Source organism: Hordeum vulgare, chromosome 6H (assembly GCF_904849725.1).
Source record: "Hordeum vulgare subsp. vulgare chromosome 6H, MorexV3_pseudomolecules_assembly, whole genome shotgun sequence".
Classification (NCBI taxonomy): domain Eukaryota; kingdom Viridiplantae; phylum Streptophyta; class Magnoliopsida; order Poales; family Poaceae; genus Hordeum; species Hordeum vulgare.
In genome coordinates this window covers 192,012,586-192,033,164 of record NC_058523.1, presented here as the reverse complement: position 1 = coordinate 192,033,164, position 20,579 = coordinate 192,012,586, and the positions used below count along the sequence as shown (strand labels likewise).

General features: G+C 42.9%; 1 protein-coding gene and 1 pseudogene across 1 annotated transcript; both read right to left on the bottom strand.

The window, feature by feature from the left end:
• Positions 1-13,460: 13,460 nt before the first annotated feature.
• Positions 13,461-15,008, bottom strand: LOC123405288 (annotated as a pseudogene).
• A 2,040-nt stretch (positions 15,009-17,048) lies between these two features.
• LOC123405287 (katanin p60 ATPase-containing subunit A1-like) lies at positions 17,049-17,748 on the bottom strand. Its single transcript, XM_045099034.1, has 3 exons — positions 17,428-17,748; positions 17,253-17,324; positions 17,049-17,162 (listed from the first exon to the last, which is right to left on the bottom strand). Exons 1-3 carry the CDS (start codon positions 17,746-17,748, stop codon positions 17,049-17,051), a joined length of 507 nt encoding a protein of 168 aa, XP_044954969.1.
• Positions 17,749-20,579: the final 2,831 nt, after the last annotated feature.

Here is a 20,579-nt window from a genome sequence, read left to right as displayed (position 1 = left end):
CAATTCCTTTGGAGTTGCTTTCGCGAAACATTCGACGGTCAGTGGTGCCGTACCAATGTGCCTGACTTGTTCATGGAAATTCAGTCCACCCCCTCATCGGCCCACCACATTAGGTGGCTGGCCATCGGGGTGCTCACGTGGACCCTCTGGACTATTCTCCACAAGCTTGTGATCCAACATGTGCCCCTCCGATGTGCCATTGACGCAATGTTTAAAATGTGTGGTTTCCTGCAGCTCTGGCGGCCACTTAGCTGCTCCTCCGATGGAGACGCCATCACCAACATCATCTCCAAGCTTCATCTGATGGATCTCCGCTTGGCGCCCCCGCTTCCTCCTCTGATTCCCTAGCCTGATTAGCCTGTTGTGGCATTTCCTCACATGCCACCAGCTGGGTGTGGGTCTGTGTGTTTTTGTCTCTTAGGGTTTGTTGAGTTGTGTCCTCAGCAGAACCCTTTGGTGTTGTCATGTGCTACTTTTGTGCGTTCGTGTTTGTGGGTGTTGGACTCGGGTGTGTGGGACGTGCGTTTGTGTGTTTGTGTGTGTTGGACCTGTTTGTGTTGCTATCACGGTTTGCTTTATTTATAAAGCGGGGTGAAATCCTTTTTCGACAAAAAGAAGTGAGTATTTGATTTTCCCTAATCTCTATGAATAATTTAGTTGTGCTTATTACAAAAACTTGCCCGATGGCTAGCACCAATATTTAAATATAGAATAGATTTTTCAAGACACTTAATATTATTTTAGTGATAATATGTCATTTTAGTATTATTATTTTTAATTGAACATGTCCACTATGGCTGAAAAGGCCATCACAGGAAAACGTCCTATAAGTGATGAGTTTCCTACCCGTCACATGGGCTATGTCAATGATGTTTCGGGGCATCACTAATGTTCAAGGGACCCTCACTCAGGCCTACCCTTTGAGTAGCGGGTAACTACGGAGGACATGTCACTTATGAAGTATAGGACATGAGTGAGTTATGCTTAGTGCATCAATAGTCAAACGCTTCAAACAAGCCCGTCACTCACCTTAGCAACCATTTATAACTGGGGATGCTGCAGGAACCGTCACTTCTTTTACAAAATGATGTCACGTATCTTTTCTTAGAGCCCGTAACATATAGCTCATGTCCCAAAAAAATCCGATGTTTTTTTATCACGGCGCAGTAGACATTTATACAAATTGAGATAACGCGTCGGCATGTCCACATTGCATAACACATTATCGATCACATGCAAATTAAAAATTACACATCATCATTCGATGACAATGAAGTCATAGTGTTTACAAGCATTTACACATAAATGAAGTCTAAGGTCTAGGCGGGTTGTTGACTGGATCGCTACCAGGCGCAGTTCGAGGCCAACAACACGACGAGCTTCAAATCCACCATATGGAAGGTGTGGGTTGAGGGGAAGACGAATATGTCTTAATGGTTTCTCCATCAAAATCATCTCTTGTGATCCTACTGGTGATCCTACAACACGACATCGCTCAGGAGAGCCGCCTGCTCTCCAGCGAGGAAGGCGACCTCGGGACACGACTGGAAAGAAGATTCATTAGTTTGGTTGTGCTTGAGAGAGCACAGAAGAAACAAAGTGCAGGGATTGAAAACCTTAGGGAGGGGGACGCCAACACCAAGTTTTTCACCGTCGTATCAATGCTAGGCGACGGAAGAAACATATACAGAGGATCAAGCACGATCAAGGTTGGGTTACTAAGCATGACGACAAGGAGAAGCTCATCCTGGGACACTTCTCCAGCGTGATGAAAAAGGGGCAACAAGCGTTAAGGATTTCAATTGGGAAGAACTAAATGTCGAGATGCTTGACTTGCACGGGCTAGATGCAACCATCTCAGAAGAGGAGGCCCGCGAGGCAATAAATGACCTACCGAGCGACAAGGCGCCAGGCCCTGACGGCTTCACTGGAATTTTCTTCAAGAAATGTTGGGAAATTATCAAATTCGACATGATGAGGGTCATTCGCCAATTTGACACCCTGCACACAACCGACCTCCATTGGCTCAACTTCGCCAATGTGGTGTTGCTGCCCAAGAAAGAGGGTGCCGAGGGGATTGGCGACTACAGGCCCATCAGCCTCATCCATGTCGTCTCCAAAATCATTGCCAAAATCCTTGGGTTGCAACTTGCTCCGCACATGAAAAAACTGATATTCAATGCCCAAAGTGCTTTTATCAAAAGGAGAAGCATTCAGGACAACTTCATGTGCATGAAAAACATGGCACGAAGGCTGCACAAATGCAAGACCCCGGCCCTTATGTTCAAGCTGGACATTCGCAAAGCATTCAACTCTATCAAACGGGAATACATCCTCGACCTCCTTCGGCGGAGGGTTTTCCCGCCAAAATTTCAGGATTGGGCTGCGGCTCTCCTTTCCACTTCTTCATCGAGGATCCTGCTCAATGGTGTGGCAAGCCGGCCTATCAAGCACGGGCGTGGTCTCAGGCAAGGGGATCCCGTCTCCCCGCTCCTCTTTGTCATTGCCATTGACGTCCTGCAACATCTGCTTGACCTTGCAACAAGAAAGGGTTTTTTTGTAAGGTTCGAGGAAGAGAGGCTATGTTTCACACCTCATTATGTGTGGATGATGCAGCTATCTTCATGACCCCTTTCAAAAGGGATATCGATTATCTCTCGGCCATCTTGCACAATTTCAGGGAGATCATCGGGCTGTGCACCAACTTCAACAAGAGCTCGGTTGTTCCCATCAGATGTAATCACCTAAAACTTGACTGCATTTTTCATAGCCTTGCGGCAAAGAAGACAGCCTTCCCCTCAGATACCTGGGCTTCCCTCTGTTGGTTAGGAAGCTAAAGACACTGGACTTCCAGTTCCTCGAGGATAAGGTTGTGAGCAACATGTTGACCAATGAGGGCCAAAACATTACCACCATTGGATGCACAACACTGGTTAAGTCCGCCATTTCATCACTTTTTGTCTAGTTCGACACCTCTTTGGTCATTTCGCCTGCCGTACTGCACAACGTCAACAAGCTTGAGCAGGAATTCCTTTGGTCGGGGTCGGACAAGACGACAGGTGCCAAGTGCAAAGTAAACTGGAACATTGTCTGCCGCTCGCTGGAATATGGAAGCCTTGAAGTGCTAAACATAGACAAATTCACGCGGGGCCTACGTTTGAGGTGGCCTTAGTTCGAGTGGACCGCCCCACACAAGTTGTGGGTCGGTTTGGGAAACCCATGCTATCAAAAAGATCTAGATTTCTTCTATGCATCAACGACAATCACGATGGGTAATGGCACCAAGACGCCATTCTAGGACTCGCCTTGGCTGCACGGGTGCAAGCCTAGAGATTTGGCACCGGTCGTCTTCATGACCTGTGCCAAGAAGAACTGGAAGGTGTGTGAGGTCCTAAAAGGCAACACGTGGATTCTCAACACCAAAACCACCACCTTTGTCTCCGTCGAGCACATGTGTCAGTTCTTCACCTTATGGACGATGTTGAATGATGTCCACCTCGAAGACCTCACCAAAGATACCATTGTTTGGAAACACACAACGAGGGGACACTACTCCACTGCCTCTGCCTAAAAGGCCCAATACCTTGGCTTGGTCTTCTCCCCCATGGATAATATGATCTAGGGGGTTTGGGCGCCACCGAAGGCCAAGTTCTTTGCGTGGATGGCTATCCAAGATCGAATTTGAACTACTAATAGGCTGGAGAAAAGGGGTTGGCCAAATTGTTGACTCTACACCCTTTCAAATGTTGTTACACGCTCAGGCTTTGGAGCTTGATTAGGGATAAATATGGGCTCCATCACCTTGACACCTTGACTTGGCATCTCGAGGATTTATTGTTGAACTGGTGGGCTGGCAGGACCGTCTCAGGGGTCCCCAATAGGAAGGCAATGGCTTCTCTCATCATTCTTGTCTCATGGACGGTGTGGAATGAGAGAAATGCTTGGGTCTTCTGTCACAGGAGCGCTCCACCGCCCATCCTCTTAAACATCATTGATCAAGAGGCAAACCTATGGACCACCGCTGGGGCAAAGAGACTAGGCATCATTATTACGTGTGAGTAATCCCACATGTCATGTATGAGTTCACCGTTTGTAACAAAAAAAGTATCTTCTCTTATTTAATATATGAGGCAAATCTTTTGCCTTCGTTTAAAAAAAACTCTTGTGTTATAATAGATTACAGCACACGGGCTGGCCAAAATGGCTATTCTTGCTCTCTCTGCATACGAAGCCTCGAGTGCTCTGCTCATCTCTTATGAGAATGCAAGTTTGCATGTTCCATATCGGATCATGCCGAGCTGCGAAAGGGCTGCAATGATATGCGATCGGAAACCTGGGGAGCTGTCCACACAACTACGACCATTGTCACAGCGGTCATTCACCAATCGGATCAAGTCGCCAGAAAGCGCATTCTGATCTGCTGGAGGCTATGGCAGAAACTTAACAAGTGGACGATCAGGGGCAAAATTCAGTCTAAGAGTGGTGTTACCGAAGCTATCAGAAGGAGTGTGGAGCAATGGCGCTTAGCTGGAGCCAAGAACATCGGGAGCCCCTTAGGGGACAATGGGACATGACATGAAAATGTATCATGATTTAACACAAGAAGGGCCCCAAAGGATCCAGACTTATATTAGACAAGCATGCAACATCTTACATAAAGACCCAACAGAAAGATAAAAATGCAACCCAGCCCATAACCAATGCTCCAGAAGATTCCCCTTTTATTTCGCTATCGTCATGTATTGTATTTGTTTGTGGCATCGATCATCGCATCATTCGCATCATGTGCATTTCATCAGCACTCAGTTGTCGTCATTTTTCAAAACTTTCATCCATTATTAGTTGTCGGTTCTCCCCGTTTTGTTGCTGACCATTTTGAGACCAACCAAACACGCACACGCCGCGTCATTGTTAAAATATTATTTTAAAGTATGTATAAAACTTTCTCGGATTGGGTTGAAAGTTGGCGTGCAGTCTTATTTTAATGTAGGTAGACCACATGCCAAATTTCATCACATTCTGAGTCCGTTTGGTATCCGAACCGTTAAACCTATAGCGGCACTATAGCCGGTCAAATGCCAGACTTTTTTGGTGTATAAAAATCTGGTGCCGGGCTGCCTGTTTTCCCTCTCTTCAATCCCTTGCCCCTCTACAAAGTGCACAAACCCTAGGCGCAACGTAGCCCGAAAAACTCATGGAACCCGAAACATACGATCGTGACTGTTGGGTCCCGATCAACCCCGTAATACCGCAAACCATCACGAGTTTCTCAAATGGACTCCCTAACCTATTTTTTCGACAATCCAATCGAGATCGGAATGTCCAAATGTAACCGAACCTGCTATTTATATACGAATGTAGACCTACCCTAACCCTAGTCCAACTGGACACAGATCAGGTGGCATGCAAACGACATGCCACCGTGTGCCTCGCAGCCTCCCATCCACCGTCCAGCCTGCATCCAAAGCACCACAGCTTCCCAAGGCAAAAACAAAGACACGGACCAAATCGGACACGGAAGGCAGGGAAAAATCTAGCAGGGAAGACAGGGAAAAGGCGGGCTTTGGCGCGGCGATTCACTGGCGTCTCCTCGTCTCGCGTCCTTCACTGGCCGCCGCCCGCCGCCGCCACTGAGGAGAGGCAGGGACGAGCGCCGTCCGCCATGGGAACCAAGGCCAAACCCCGCCGCGGGTCGGGGACAAGCGCCGTCCGCTGCAGGATCCGGGGACGAGCGCCGCCGCGAGCCGTCGGTGGAGCCAATCTCAGGTCCCCTTTCTCTCTCTTATCCCATTAGTGCCAGAGGCTTAGTAGCTTAGTAGTGATTTTGCTGGGGGGGGGGGGCAAAGCTAGCTCACATCGCTATGAACGAGATTTGCCCACGCTCCTCGTGCTGTCTGGCTCCGCCACTGATTAATGCACTCGATCAAATGTATGCAGCAAAATTGTGTGTTGTGCGGTGGGATCGATTGGCAACAGGATACCCGAAGTTGGTATAAGGTTCAGAAATTCGGATGAGGCTTTGGAGTTCTAGGTGTAATATGGAGGTCACATAGGCTTTGATGTGAGGTAAAGAAATACCATCAAAAGCAGAACTGATGGAACAACCACTTCATGTAGGTTTGTTTGTTCCAATGAAGCCATTCAAAGGAAAAGTCAAATAGATCATGACCCGAAGTGCATTAGATCTGAAACAAGAACCAATTGTAAAGTTCGGATGATTGTTTCATTTGATCGAGTGGCCAAATTTTTTGAAGTCACCGAAGTTGATTTGGAACACAATCACCTCCTTCAATTGCCAAAAAACCTGTCACTTGTTGGCATCATAAAGGAAGATTTCAGATGTGCAAGCTTTAGAGATAGAAACAACCGATAATTCTGGAATTATGCCAAAAGCTTCACATTAATTCGCATGTCGTCGATCTGGTGGGAATTTCAACGTTGGTTACACTTTGACTGACCAAAAGAATCATTTGTGGACCAAGCAACAGCGGGAGATGGATATAGGCAGGCCGGTAGTATGTTGAAGTTCTTTCGTGACAAGATAGCTAAGAATCCATCATTCCAATATCATTTGCAGTTGGATTGTGAGGAGCATATAGCCAACATATTCTGGGTTGATGCTAAAATGCTACTTGACTATGCACACTTTGGTGATGTTGTCACTTTTGACACTACATTTGGCACGAACAAAGAGTATATGCCATTTGGTATTTTTCTTGGGCTCAATCACTTTAGAGGAACAACCATTTTTGGTGTTGCATTGATGTTTGATGAAACACGCGACTCATTTATATGGCTCTTTGAGACATTCTAGCCACACACAATGGAAGGCAGCCTAGAACTATCTATACCGATCAAGATGCAGCAATGGGAGGATCCATAGAGAAGGTCTTCATAGAATCATATCATGGACTGTGTACATTTCATATCATGCAAAATGCTGTCAAACACTTAACTCAAGTGGGAGTGGAGGATGAAGAAAAAGAGCCTCATATTCTCACAGATTTTGGTGCTTGTATGTATGGATATGAGGACAAGGCAGCATTTGAAGAAGCGTTTGACAATATGAGGCTCAAAGTGCATAAGCAAACTTGGTTAGGTAGCATCTACGGGGTGAAAGAAAAATGGGTTGGATGTTATATGAGAGATGTATTTATCTTGGGAGTGAGAATTACACAATTAAGTGAGAGCTTCAACAATGCGTTGAAAAATCATTTGAAATCAGATTTTCATATTCTTCGTTGTTGATGCATTTTGAGAGGGCGGTTGAAGTAAAAAGAACAAAAGAATTGCAATCTGAATTCAATGCAAGAAAATATATACCAAGAATTAAGATGTTCACTCCTATGTTGGTGGAAGCAAGCAAAGTGTACACTTCAGTTATATTTGAAGCTTTCCAAGGTGAGTATGAAAGATCAACAGTTGCATGTTGTAGAGTATTGGATGGAAATAACAGATTTGCCGTTGCTATTACGAGTTTGCATGGTGATTTAGAGTTTGAGGAGGAGCGCATAGTTATAGGTGATCCTTTGACTAAAACGGTTTCATGTAGTTGTGTAATGTTCAATAGGACTGGGATATTGTGTGGACATGGTCTAAAAGTTCTTGATTTTATGAATATAAAGACATTGCCGACACATTATGTCTTGAAGAGATGGACTAGAGAAGCTCGCAATGGAAGTATACAAGATAAGGAAGGAAGGGAAGTGGTAGAAAATCCAAAACTTGAAGCTCAACTTCCGTATAGGGATTTGTATCATCAATTTCACAATGCGGCACATGGAGCAGCCAGCTCCCCACAATGTTGTTTCCTATTGGCCAATGCACTTGCCTCTGTTGCACCTAGCATACAGGAAATACTCAATGCCACTAGTGCTATGGATGAACCATATAAAGACAAAGAGAATGTTGACCCAAATGTGCAGCAAATAGATGAATTGCTTAGAGCAGCACGACTGAAGAAAAAAGAGGTTCCGACAACAAAATTAAGGAGAAAGAAAACTTGGCTTGTAAGTTACTCAAGGGGAAGAGTATACCATATAAATCCACCGCGCCAACCAAAACGGGAGAAAATGTATGCTGCAATTGATACATGATATGTTTTTATTCTTCATTTGTAAACTAATTACTATACTTTTCATTGGCAAAGAAAAAAGAGGAAGGATAGTGTGCAAAAAAAAGAAGGATGGTGTGCCAAAAAAGAAGAAGGATGGTGTGAAACAAAAGAAGAAGGATGATGTACAACCCCAAGAGTGCAATGCTATCATGAGTTTCACCCAGCTTTTGACAGCTTCGCCTTGTGGTGAGGATGATTGTTCTAGCGTGCAAGCTCGCTAGAAGTATTTTGGACATAGTTAAGTATAGTATTTGGGCTAACTATAGTCGTCTTTTGGGGCCTAAGTGTACAAATCAAATGGCACTAAATGGCTATTAAGAGCTCACTGAATTCACTGTAAAGTGGTGCTGAAACTTCAAATCATGTACTTCTGAATTACTTGTGATGAAGTGGGTTGTCTGAATCTAAATAGTGATGAATGGCATGTTTGAATTTCTTATGAATATGAATGTAAACAGTATAATTGACTGTTGTTTGTACTATTTCCGGACTAAATGGCTGATGTTTATATTTTGTATTGTTCAAAACTGAATTTCTTGTGAATCTAAGTGCAAAAGATTTGTATCTGTATCATATAAAGTTCCAAGTTGTGAAGTTTCAGAGTGTCTGGACTAAAAAGTGTGAAGTCTGGATGTTTTGCCTTGAAAAGCTGTGGTGCGTTGGATGCAGGCTGGACGGTGGATGGAAGCCAGCGAGGCACATGGTGACATGCCGTTTGCATGTCACCTGATCTATGCCTAGTTCAACCAGTCCCATCCGCGCGCAGCCACCCACCTCGGGTTCCCCATTCCACCAACCCACGACCAGCCGCTGCCACCACTCGTCCAGTGCAGCTTCGATCCCCATGCCGGACTGCACGGACGCGTCCATCGCCGCCAGCACCATGCACCCGCAACGCCGTTCGCCCAACCACCTTGCTCCGAGCCTCGCCTACCCCGTTGTCGGACCAGGCCGACCCTGTGCAGCCTGCGACCTCACGAGCCGCCCGAGATTCCTTCCACATGAGCGCCCTGTTGTGCATCCGAGGACCTCCTCGTCGGAGCTCCACCAAGGCCAAGTGACCCAGGCCACGACCCCCCCACCAGCTCATTGTGACGTCGGTGACACAACAGATGTCCTTGCTCCCTCGCTGGCCCCTACGCACCACCGAAGCGGACAACTCCGTCGGCCCCACATCCTCGTCGCAGTCGTGCCGCAGTTCGTCTGAGCCAACCCAGGAAGTAGATCACAGCCGAAGCCAGCAACGCTGCTGGGAGCTCCTCGTTTGTGTATTCTCCGCCACCCGTCTTCCCCAACCCCACACCGTTGCCATGCCCCTTCGGCGAGTAGCAACTGTCGGATTTGCTGCTCCTCACCACTATCGCTACGCCCCGGGCGCTTCCAGCACCGCCCGTGGCGCTGCTGTCTCTGCATTAGCCCGACAGTTATGTAGATGTTCCCTCATGTGAGAATCGTAGCTCAACCTTGTTTTTTCTAGATCTGTTCGGCGTGTAAGAGCATCTCCAACAGGCGCGCTTCGCCCGGCGCCCAAAAAACTGATTTACAGCGTGCCCATCACCAGGTTTGGCGCGGCACACAGCGCTGGCTCCAGGAACCGCGCGGAAATGCAGCGCACGCGTGCAACTCCAGCAGCGCGCTACAATGCAGCGCGTGCGCAACTGACGCCTCACATTTCTTCATTTTGGACACAAATTTCACACATTTCATTCAACACAAAACACATGGCATATAATTTGAATCAAAAACATAATTCAATCAAGTTCGTGCCCAAAAGTTCATGCCCACAAGTTCAAATACGCAGTAGAAAACCATGGGCACCGAGTCTGAAGTACTACACGTCCTGGCAGGCGCACGACACTAGCCCCGTCTTGAAAGCCAACGAGGGGCGGAAGAACACGCCGTCGCCGCCCTCCGCCTCGAGCTCTCCTCATCTTGATCCTCCCATTTCTCACGACAGGGAGATATCTCTGCTCCATGTTGTTAGAACCGTGGACTAATCAGAACTGGGATTTACAAATATGGAATAATTAATTTCACTGTCCAAATATGATGTTGTAGGAAATTCATCAAGCTGGTGTTGATCTACTGATCAATTTTAGTGTCAAATGCTAAAACTAATACAACTCAAACAAATAGTATCATGAAATACAACAAATAGTTCAACAATACAACAATACAACAATACAAGTCTCTTGATCGGCCACCGCTTCAAGGATTATAGTGCAACCCTTTTTTTGTTCGTGGAATTGGCCATGCCATGCCTTCGGGCAATTCTTCCAACTACAATGCATGCAATCTATTGAGCCAAGCATACCTGGGAACCGCGAGCTTTGTTCATCTCCAATGGCCTTGCGACGTCTTCAACATTGGGAGATCTCAGGTACTCCGGGCCAAACACTTGCACAATTCCGACTGCGAAGCGCTTGACACACATGATGGCTTGGCTCTCACCCATGGCCAAGTGATCATCAACTAGATCAGCGGGAATACCGTATGCCAACATACGCAAAGCGGCTGTCACCTTCTGAAAGGTGCTATGCCCGAGCTCTCCGGCAGCTTTCCTCCTGTGCTGAAAAAACTAGTCATGGCTCGCTAGTTTCTCTGCAATGTGCCTGAACAACTCGGTGCTCATCCTAAACCGGCAACGAAAGTACGACTCGGGGTATGTGGGATTCTCCACAAAATAGTGCATCATCAATCTGTTGTGGGCATCAATCCTATCCCTCCAAATTTTTTGCCGACCCATAACCGAACCCCCTTGCTTCGTTTTTTTATTGATGTGCATAGCTAGGATCATTGCAAGATCCTCCTCCTCTTACATATAAAATTCTTCTTCAGAAGAATCATATGTCGAAATCATCTAAAATGTTCCAAACTAGGCTATAAACAACATGCACCAAAATTCATGTAAAAATATGAAGTTGGAAGCAATACATACCTTGCGGGCGCCAAGCAACAGTGGGCGGCCCGACGCTGCTCGCCGGAGGACTGCCGCGCGCGACGGGCGGCGCTGACGAGAGAGAGAGGGAGGAAGTCACGGTCGCGTGGGGAGAGAATAGGGAAGCGCCGGAACGGTCGCCGGAAAAACGGGGTGGCGAGGGCGGCGACGACGACGCGGCTGGATGGGTAGGTGGAGTTTCGCGCGAGTGCTCGAGAGTTCAGCGCGCGGGAGTGGGTGCAACAAATAAGCGGCGCGCGATGGCGTTTCCTCCCGCGCGCTGAATTACATATGCCGCGCGCGTAGTTTTTGCGCGTCCGCTAGAGCGCGCGGAATGGTAGTGCGCGTGCTAAAATGACTACTTTTTCAGCGCGGCGTCTATATAGCGCAGCTGTTGGAGATGCTCTAAAAGGTTATGTAGATTTGGCACCGTAATTTATCACCAGCATATCAGTAGCAAGTCAACTTCCAAGCAATGGGTCTGGGGTTCGAGTCCGAAGCATCCCAATATTTTTTGGAGCTCCTAATCGGCGCTTTATGCATCGGTTAGGGCAAGTGGTGCCTACAACATCTGTTGTTGGGCTATTTCTGTCTCGGCCCATACTCGTTCGTTTGATACGGAAAAAAAAGACTGTTTTGATCTTTCCAAGTACCAGGACTCGAACTTCTTTGGCAATCAACAGCAGCAAGACGCACAAACCACTAGCCCAAGCTCCTCTTTATGACTACTAGTAAGCTGCACGTGCAGCACACGTTTCAACTAATATTACTGGTTGCTGTGAGAATTAACATGTTCAGAAAGATACTTCAATGGTACTATTATTTTAGAAATAAACTGTAATTTAAATGAGCTTTAAGATATGCTACAGTTTAACCCGCACACTATTGTGAAGACACAACTAATTATCCTAGTATTTCTTATGTGTTTACGCAATTCTTAACGTGGCAAAAGCTTACAAGGTGCAATGCATGTCTAGAATGTTATAAATTATATTTGCAGGTGCAGGAAATTTTTTAGAAACATAACGGAAATTTAGGAAACCTCAAGACACCATATAAAAACTACAAGATAGAAATCTTTCCAATGATGTAATGGGTCATTAATTAGATGTAGCTTTTCATAGTTCATGTAACACATATAAATCACAAATGTCGACAGGAAAAAAATCTCTAAGTCCGCATTTTTTCTCAGATAGAGAAAACATAGTTGTTATGAGACATTTGCTCTCCTATTCTACACGATGAGAAAACCATGAGCTCATGAGTAACCAAAAATAATAGTGGGAAAATATGTACTCACGCTACTCAAATATTTTTGATCACGCATACAGTTGAATTAGTACTCAAGGTAAATATCACTCTAAGGTGCCAAATTCGCTATACGGAAAAATGTTGCAATGGCCAACGGGAAGTATTTGTTAAGTTTCTTCAAGACACGGCAAAAAATAAAAGCTTAATTCCAAGAGTGGTAGCAGGATCATCTAAGGCAGGTGATATAGGTTCATTGCACATTTCTTATGATAATTTTCAAGTTCGGTGACCGAATATCTTCATCCTAGAGTCTTTTGAAGGTTGTACACTATTGCACACTATAGCATGATACTACTTCAGCCATTTTTTGCTTTTGCTTAAAACCAAGCCCCTAACTTCTTCATATCTCTGTTCAAGGATGTATCATAGCACCCCATTTTCATATTAGCTTTGGTAACAATATAAATGAACTGAATATACCAACAATTAAACAAGAATTTAGTAATATTGCATCATTCAAATAGTGTTTGCACCACTTTTTATTAACAATTATATAAAAAGAATAGTACATGGGACAAGAAAAAAGAATGAGAATCAATCAGCACTGGTATGCAAATGGAATGATCTCTCACCACTGGACTATGCAACACAGGAACACTTGAATTGGGCACTCTTGCTCAGTAATCTGGATGGTGGCGACCTTCCTTCGCTTCAAAGGCGTTCACCCTCTGTGTCGTTATTTTGGTGGCCTTCCCATTGTGAAAAAAGCACCAGCTCTTGTGCTTGGTACCAAAATATGTTGCTCTTGCCTCCAGCCATGAAGGCGATGACCGGCTCGCAAGCCAAAGAATGGTCGTTCCGCAATAAAATAAAGCCGTGATAGTTCAAGTTGCCGGTAATGTGTATTACCGAAGTCAAATCCCAATAACATTGAAGTGAAAATAAGACAGGTGGTTGATACTTGATACTTATTACCAAGATTATTTATAATCCACATGTTGTACAAAAGATTGGAATGGTGAAATACAGAAAAATTCTTTCTGTTATCCTGGATGTCAACGAAAATAAGGTCATTGTCAACACAGCCCAAATAATCCAATGTACAAATGTGAAACCATACTCCAAAGGAGGTGGAACAAAAAAAGTAGTTTCAACTTTTAGACCAAAGTTTCTTAGTTTCACTCCATTCAGAATTAGGAATGTCTATCAAATGTTAAGTACTCAATGTAATGCTACAAACTATCTCTATCAAATGTTTCTTAGTTGCACGTTAGTAAGAATGATTCCTCTATCTTGCTTTGCTTGCGTCACAGCAGTCCATAGATCGTCTAGACTCTTCCTTGAAGCTGGATCTAGTCTAGTACTGGGCTCGTCCATGTACACTGCCTCAGACGCATTTATAAAAATATGAGCATGGATCACCTGGTGACTGAAGAAAATAAAGATGACGTGAAAAGCTATACTTCTGCATCTCCAATCAGCAAGATGGCGATGCTAAGACGCCTCTTCATGCCACCGTTGTACTTCCGGACTTGCTTGTCAGCAGCACTACCAAGAAGTAAATTTACATTTCCTAAGGATTCTTAGATGGCCTAGAAATCATTGCCATCAGATGTCAAATCAGAAATCATTTTCATTTCAGTAAATCTTTTTCAGGTTTCTTTGTAACTCCACAGAACAAAAAGGTATTTTTACATATCTTACATGGTAAATCTAAGGTAAGTAGAGAAATTTAAGTCTCAAAAGAGCATACACCGCTTTTTCATCTAGAACATATATTGGATTCACCTTAGAGATTATGCTAATGCACTATGTAATTAGTGAACTATTATAACTTACAAGGTCCAAAGCAGAGCCACTCAGAATCTTCAGTCGACCATAAAACTGGAGATGTTCTCTGCAGTCAGCATCTCCCATAGCATACTGCATCCCAAAATAGAGACAACGTAATGTGAGAATCAGAAGGAATTTATCATGAACTTGACAAAAATTACTAAGAAATTATTTTGAAATAAAGAAGTGCATATCCTATTGATTCTGCGGGCAAACCCCCATGTTGTTGTATATGTTTTCCATGTCAGTATGTATGCTGAAATCCTGTACAAAAGCATTCCCTCATGTTGGCTTTGAAAACCCAATCATCTGTCACACATCAGCAAGAAGGATGAATGTCACAATAGGATTAAGACACCACAACTAACCAATGATAGTACGCAACTCAGAACTTTGAAAAGGAGTTAGTAATTTAATCATGAAGAAAGATGGTTAAACTGAACCGCGGTACAGATGAATAATAAAGAATATTGCAAATGAAAGAATCAACATGGACAAGATAATAAAATTAGAATTAATGTGTTCAAAAAATGAAAGTTTGGACAGAAATGACTTGATGTCTTCCACATGTACATTGTAACACAGTTAGGATATATCAAGTCAATTAAGGGTGACGAACCATGCTAAAAAAGAGCTCTTGCCAGCTCCATTAGGACCAAGAATACCCAAACACTCTCCATACAGTAAAGAAAGTGATAGACCTCGAACAACATACTTATTAGGGTTACCATCCTTTCCATGATATACTTTCTTGAGATCATCACAGACAACAACGTAGTCACAAATATCAGGTGAAAATTTGAATTGTATGCAGGAGTGATGAACTGTAATATAATAACTTACTTCTTTGATAATGTCTAGCTTGTCCATTTCTACATGGACATCATTATCGACAACTTCGTTAACAGTTATCCTTCTCCAAGTGGGGTTCTTCCTTAGGAGACGTTTGATGATGGAAATGAGACCAGAGCTGTTTCCGACTGAAGCAACATAGTCAAAATAATATGCAACGTGAAGCAAAACTAACCACTTAACAATAATAATGATCATCACATCCCTCATTCCATTTGTACGGTCCTTTAGATCACTCCATCGCATGTCAGGATTTCCTGTTTCTGAAGCCCTAATAGCATACTAGCTAAGCTCATATAATCCTCGGTATAAACAAAATGCAGGTATTATTTCCAAAACTGTAATCCTGTGTCTTGCAGTAACACAATAGGAAAAATGGTGAGACTGGAATAGGCAAGGGTGCAAGATTGGTCTCAAAATGGATGGTATATGTTCATCAGAAAGAAAGATATTTACTTGCTATGGCATTGTTAAAAATAAAAAATACATACATCAAAAACTTCCACACCAACTTCTACCAGAACACACTTCTCGTAGATGAAAAGTTATGTGATAATGCACTTAGAGTAATCTATTCTTCTGGAAAATATACCACAACATCATCTTATATAATCAAGTAATTACTGTACCTTCTACTCTAGCGATTCTGAGAAAATAACAATCATAAGGAAAGGTTCTATGCGCTAAACTGGAGTAAAATGAACACTATGCAGGGGGCATTTGAATACTTCGGTAAAATGACAATTAGTGTTCTCTAAATGATAATAAGTTTGATGCCATCTGTGCAAGTCACTAATTATTATTTTTGAACCAAATAAGGTAGATTTATCATGATAACCAAACATGGTACTGTACAAAAACAAGTTTGACTAAACTGAAGAACTGAACTGAAATCAGGAAAAAAAATATGGCGCAAAATAGGTTGGTTTGGGGTTTCTAACACACCTGCAGAAGCTAGCGTTCTGGTTCAATATTTACAAAACATGCATGATGCACGTGTATTTCTTTGAGTTGGATATTTTTGGTGCCCAATGTTGAGTTGTCTGTTTTGAATATTTCAGGGGATTCTGCGACATGATTTGCCCTCGAACTCTCAGAAGTTGCTAGCAATGAAGAATAAGGTACAATAGCTAGCATACAGAAATGTTATGTTCTTTTCAGGCAAGCTTAAAGTAAGCATAACATTTATGGGTTGTTATATTTCAGGCAACAGGCAATGTTTCATGTACAAGGCAAAATAGTGTTTTTTCTACAGAAGTGTTTGTTTGTCTTAGTGCAATCTCAGTTTATTTATCAACTCCATTATTAAGTTGCTACTAAGACGTGCCGAATTAAGTTGGCGTATGCCGACGAACATTTTGAAATAGTGAATGACACGAGCTGCTCTTGCCGGTTAAAGACGGGAACCACTTCCTCAAAAAAAAGACTGGAACCACGAAGGGACAAGACAAACGTAGCAAGCACCAGCTCTTACCCGGCGTACAACCGAGACGAAACAATACACCTAGGCTGTTAAACGACCGCGAAACGGCTACAACAACACAAGTGATTGATTGAGGTGTGGAACACGAGACATAAAAACAAATCTGGCAACTCATACAAAAATATAAAGCATCTCGCTTACTCTTCAATAACAGCTAACTGCGCAGAAGACCATCATCAAATCAAATCATGAACATGTGATTTATTTCAGAGACGGTACACTGTCGGCTGTTCTTGGTACAAAATTCATGTACCTATGTGTAGTTTGGTGAGGCCTCCGCTGGGACACGGCAACAGTACAACATTAGAAATGGGCGACCCAGTTGCTGTGCCTCAGGAAACTTCGGTGTTCGTCAGGCGTCTGCCTATCGATATAGGGCCACCATAGCACCACTCGAAGAGGCTCTAGGTGAGTACCAAAACCGGAGGAAGGAGCAGAGTGGCCGCTACAGGCAAAAGGGCCGGCATCGAAGCTGAAAAGGAATAGCGCCATCGCTGATCTGACTCCCTATGGCTAAATCAGGGCACATTTGGTACTACAAGTGATACAGTGGCAAAATAATTACCGGCATCATGTTAGGTGCCGAACCCGAACGACGACTTGCTCCTGATGCTGCCTTTGCCGTACTGTTCGTTCCATTTTCTTAGCTCGTTCATGCTCGTGGCGTCGAAAGCAACGGACGGGCTCACCTGCACGGTGGGAGAGAAAACAATAAAACATGAAACATAAAGTCATCCAACTTTAAGGGCGCAGTCAACAGACGGTTTGTTTCTAATTACCTTGGCTTTCGCTTGGACAAAGTCATCCAGCTTTAAGGACCTTAAATAAATTTTCGTACTGCCCGCAGACCCCTAAGAGAAAGTGATAACCAGGTGATCAAAGACATGACGAGAAAGATCCACGGTGAATAAACTTGGAATGCAACAAGTAATACTGGAAGCAAGGAAATTCCACCTTCTTTTCTTCTTCTAGCAGTTCATGAACTGGCCTGTACGCTGCAGCTACACATAGGTTCTGCAGAAAATGTGCCAAGCAAGTTACAAATAGGTGAAATAGGTGGACAACAGATAATCTGGCACGCAAGGAAGAAGAATATAACATCTGTGGATGACTTGAGCATGATACCTTCAAATCACTCCCAGAGTAACCTTCTGTTGAATTGGCTATTTCGTCGAATCCAAATTCAGATTCTAGGTTTTCTTTGGCAAGTAAAATCTTGAGAATTTTCATCCTATTCTGCGCATCTGGAAGGTCGACGTATATCCTGTGGGTCATCTTGACATATCATCACATTTAAGTCACTCGAGCCAAAACAATACTTTCCCAGCCACAACACAAGCACATCTATGCAGATTTTACCTCCTAGGCAAACGTCGTATTACAGCGTCATCTAGATTGAACGGACGATTTGTTGCACCAAGAATAAGGATCCTTTGACTATATTTGGACCTTAGACCATCCCAAGCTGCCATAAATTCATTGCGCATCCTTCTCGTTGCTTCATGTTCCATTGCACCACCCCTTGCACCAAGTAAGCTGTCAACCTGCCATTAGCAAACCAAAATTGCATGAGTCAGGAGATTACGCATGACCTGTCAAAATGATAAGGATGCCGTCCTAAATATAAAACACCTACTTCAGTATGTTTGATAAATGAAAACTCACCTCATCCACAAATATGATAACAGGAGCTAGCCGACTTGCAAACGAGAAAAGGGCTTTGGTGAGCACTGTTGAGAGAAAAATGATGGTAGTGAATTAAAGTTGTGAAATAATGGATGCATTTCAGGAAAAGAAAAATCACACAAGAGATGAGCTTCGATATTTGGCTTCATTCATGTAAAGCAGCAGCCCGCACTCAAGCAGCAGGGAGAAACTGTAGATCAATGGAGTGCTGAAATTAGTCTAGGAACTAAGAGAGATTGTGTTGCCTTTCTTAATTATTTTGTGGCTTACTGGTTTCTTCTTTTGAAAATTATTAAACTACTTTTAGCTCAGTCTTCTCATGTTATATTATCCTGCACTTATTATATCTATTTTGTACTTATTTGGTATATCTATTTTGTACTTATTTGGTAAGCTCATCCTTATGCCCACTAATAGACCTAAATTTATCATCTCTAACCTATGTTTATTTCTCCATTTTCTTATTGCAGGATCTTGCTATCGCTTGCCATACAAAGAACCATGATAGACCGAGATATCTCTCCAAGTATAGTAACCCATTTCTATTTCTCAAGTTTCTAATTTTTTGATGTGCAACAAGTCATCAGGTCCTTATAGAAATTCGGATTACTCTATTTGCTGGCTCAAAATTGTATTGTTACCTCTAACCTTTATCTGCCTAACCTACTTCATGCATGATATGATACCAGGAGACAAGGGTGTCAAAGTCCACATGTTTGGGCTCATGAGATATAATAAAGCTCCATTTGTGTGCAGTTATTCTCTGGAGGTGTTGGTCATATGTGTTATTTAGATTTTATTGTGGCCTTTGTCATCAGAGTTATATTTTATATGCCCTAATTTTCTAATAACTGGCATTCATTTTGTTTTCTATCATTTAGATCACTCATTTTTTATTTATTGATTGCTTTTTTCATGAATCGTATAAACATTTTAAGGATTTCTACCTTATTTGGTAGGTAAGAGTTGGGGCTGGGGTAATTATCAGTTAGCTTTCTTATTGTGTTGTTCTCTAACTTATTGCAAGTCACATTTTAGCCTACTTCAAAACAGCTGCCCTCACTCGATGTCACAGACAATGTTTTAAATAGTCGGCTATACCACCTACATAGTTGTTCCCATTCTAGGCCCTATTTATCCCCCTTCCCGCGTTAAGCCATGGTGGCCGCGGTGTCTACCTGATCACAATGACCTATGCCTAGTCAATTACAAAGCAAGCTCGGCGTGAGGTAGGCAACGACCATTGACGCACTCTTAGGCCCGGCTTTGAGTGAAACAGACGTGTATCAGAGGGCAACAACAAGGCCAATCTGGTGCCCATACGGCGAGGTTTCTTTGACTCACTATTAAGGAGTTTCCATGAACCACTTGCCATTAACTAGGTGACAATGCGGCTAAATCAATCAAACATATGATTAAGTGATACACGGTATACATAAGTTAGGAATATGATATTTTTCATTCACGGTTTCTACAGGTTTAATTGCTTCCTCTCTTGAATAGTATATCAAGACATGATCTAATATATGCTTTCTGCTCTTAATGTTTTATGAGATTTTGCTATCTTTTATACATGATCAAATAAATAGACCATATGATTATACATACCATCTTTGAATGTCGTTGCATGTATATGCAGGTATGGATCACTAATCCTCTCTTCGCTCAGTCCCCTGCATATAATCATATGATCTTGATGATCTCCAAATACCTGAGCACATCATCCATGCATGATGCATCATACAAAAAGTAGTAAATTAGATATAAGACTTCATCCTAATAAACAAACTTGTGGTTTCAGTACTTATCTTTATGAAAAAATCGAACTGCATACGAAGCTAATGGTGTTCTATAATGTATTACCATACTAAATTGCTTATGATGGGTTAATACTCCACGAGATAGATAACAAGATTCAAATGGAAAGCCAAAAAGGAGCATAAATCTTTTTCATTCAGGCATTGATACAAACAAAAATACATGTCTGTGAAATTACTCTAGCATGGTTTTCATACAAGTCCAGAACAGGTATAAGAAACTAATAGCTTACTAATACAAAATATTTTCACTACACCCAATCCTAACAGAACAGCAACTTAAATTCTTGCTGAAGTTATATAAAAATGCGTTCTCAGAAAACCATTATACACTATCCAAGATTAATTTCCCAATGAGTGTTCCAATCCTACGAGGAAAAGGAGAAAGTACTTGTAATTCCTTGCTCCGACACAATTTACTACCCAAACACAGTGATGATCATGTCTGTGAAATCACTTTAGCATGGTTTTCATACAAGTCCAAAACAGGTATAAGAAACTAATAGCTTACTAATACAAAATATTTTCACTACACCCAATCCTAACAGAATAACAACTTAAAATCTTGCTGAAGTTATATAAAAATGCGTTCTCAGAAAACCA

What these genes read in the sequence shown, in the direction of transcription:
- LOC123405287 (XM_045099034.1), bottom strand. Translation starts at nt 17,748, where the DNA reads ATGACCCACAGGATATACGTCGACCTTCCAGATGCGCAGAATAGGATG. An exon ending in TGCTAGAAGAAGAAAAGAAG is followed by an intron (nt 17,325 to 17,427) that starts GTGGAATTTCCT and finishes ACTTTCTCTTAG; the next exon opens with GGGTCTGCGGGCAGTACGAA. An exon ending in TTGTCCAAGCGAAAGCCAAG is followed by an intron (nt 17,163 to 17,252) that starts GTAATTAGAAAC and finishes CCCACCGTGCAG; the next exon opens with GTGAGCCCGTCCGTTGCTTT.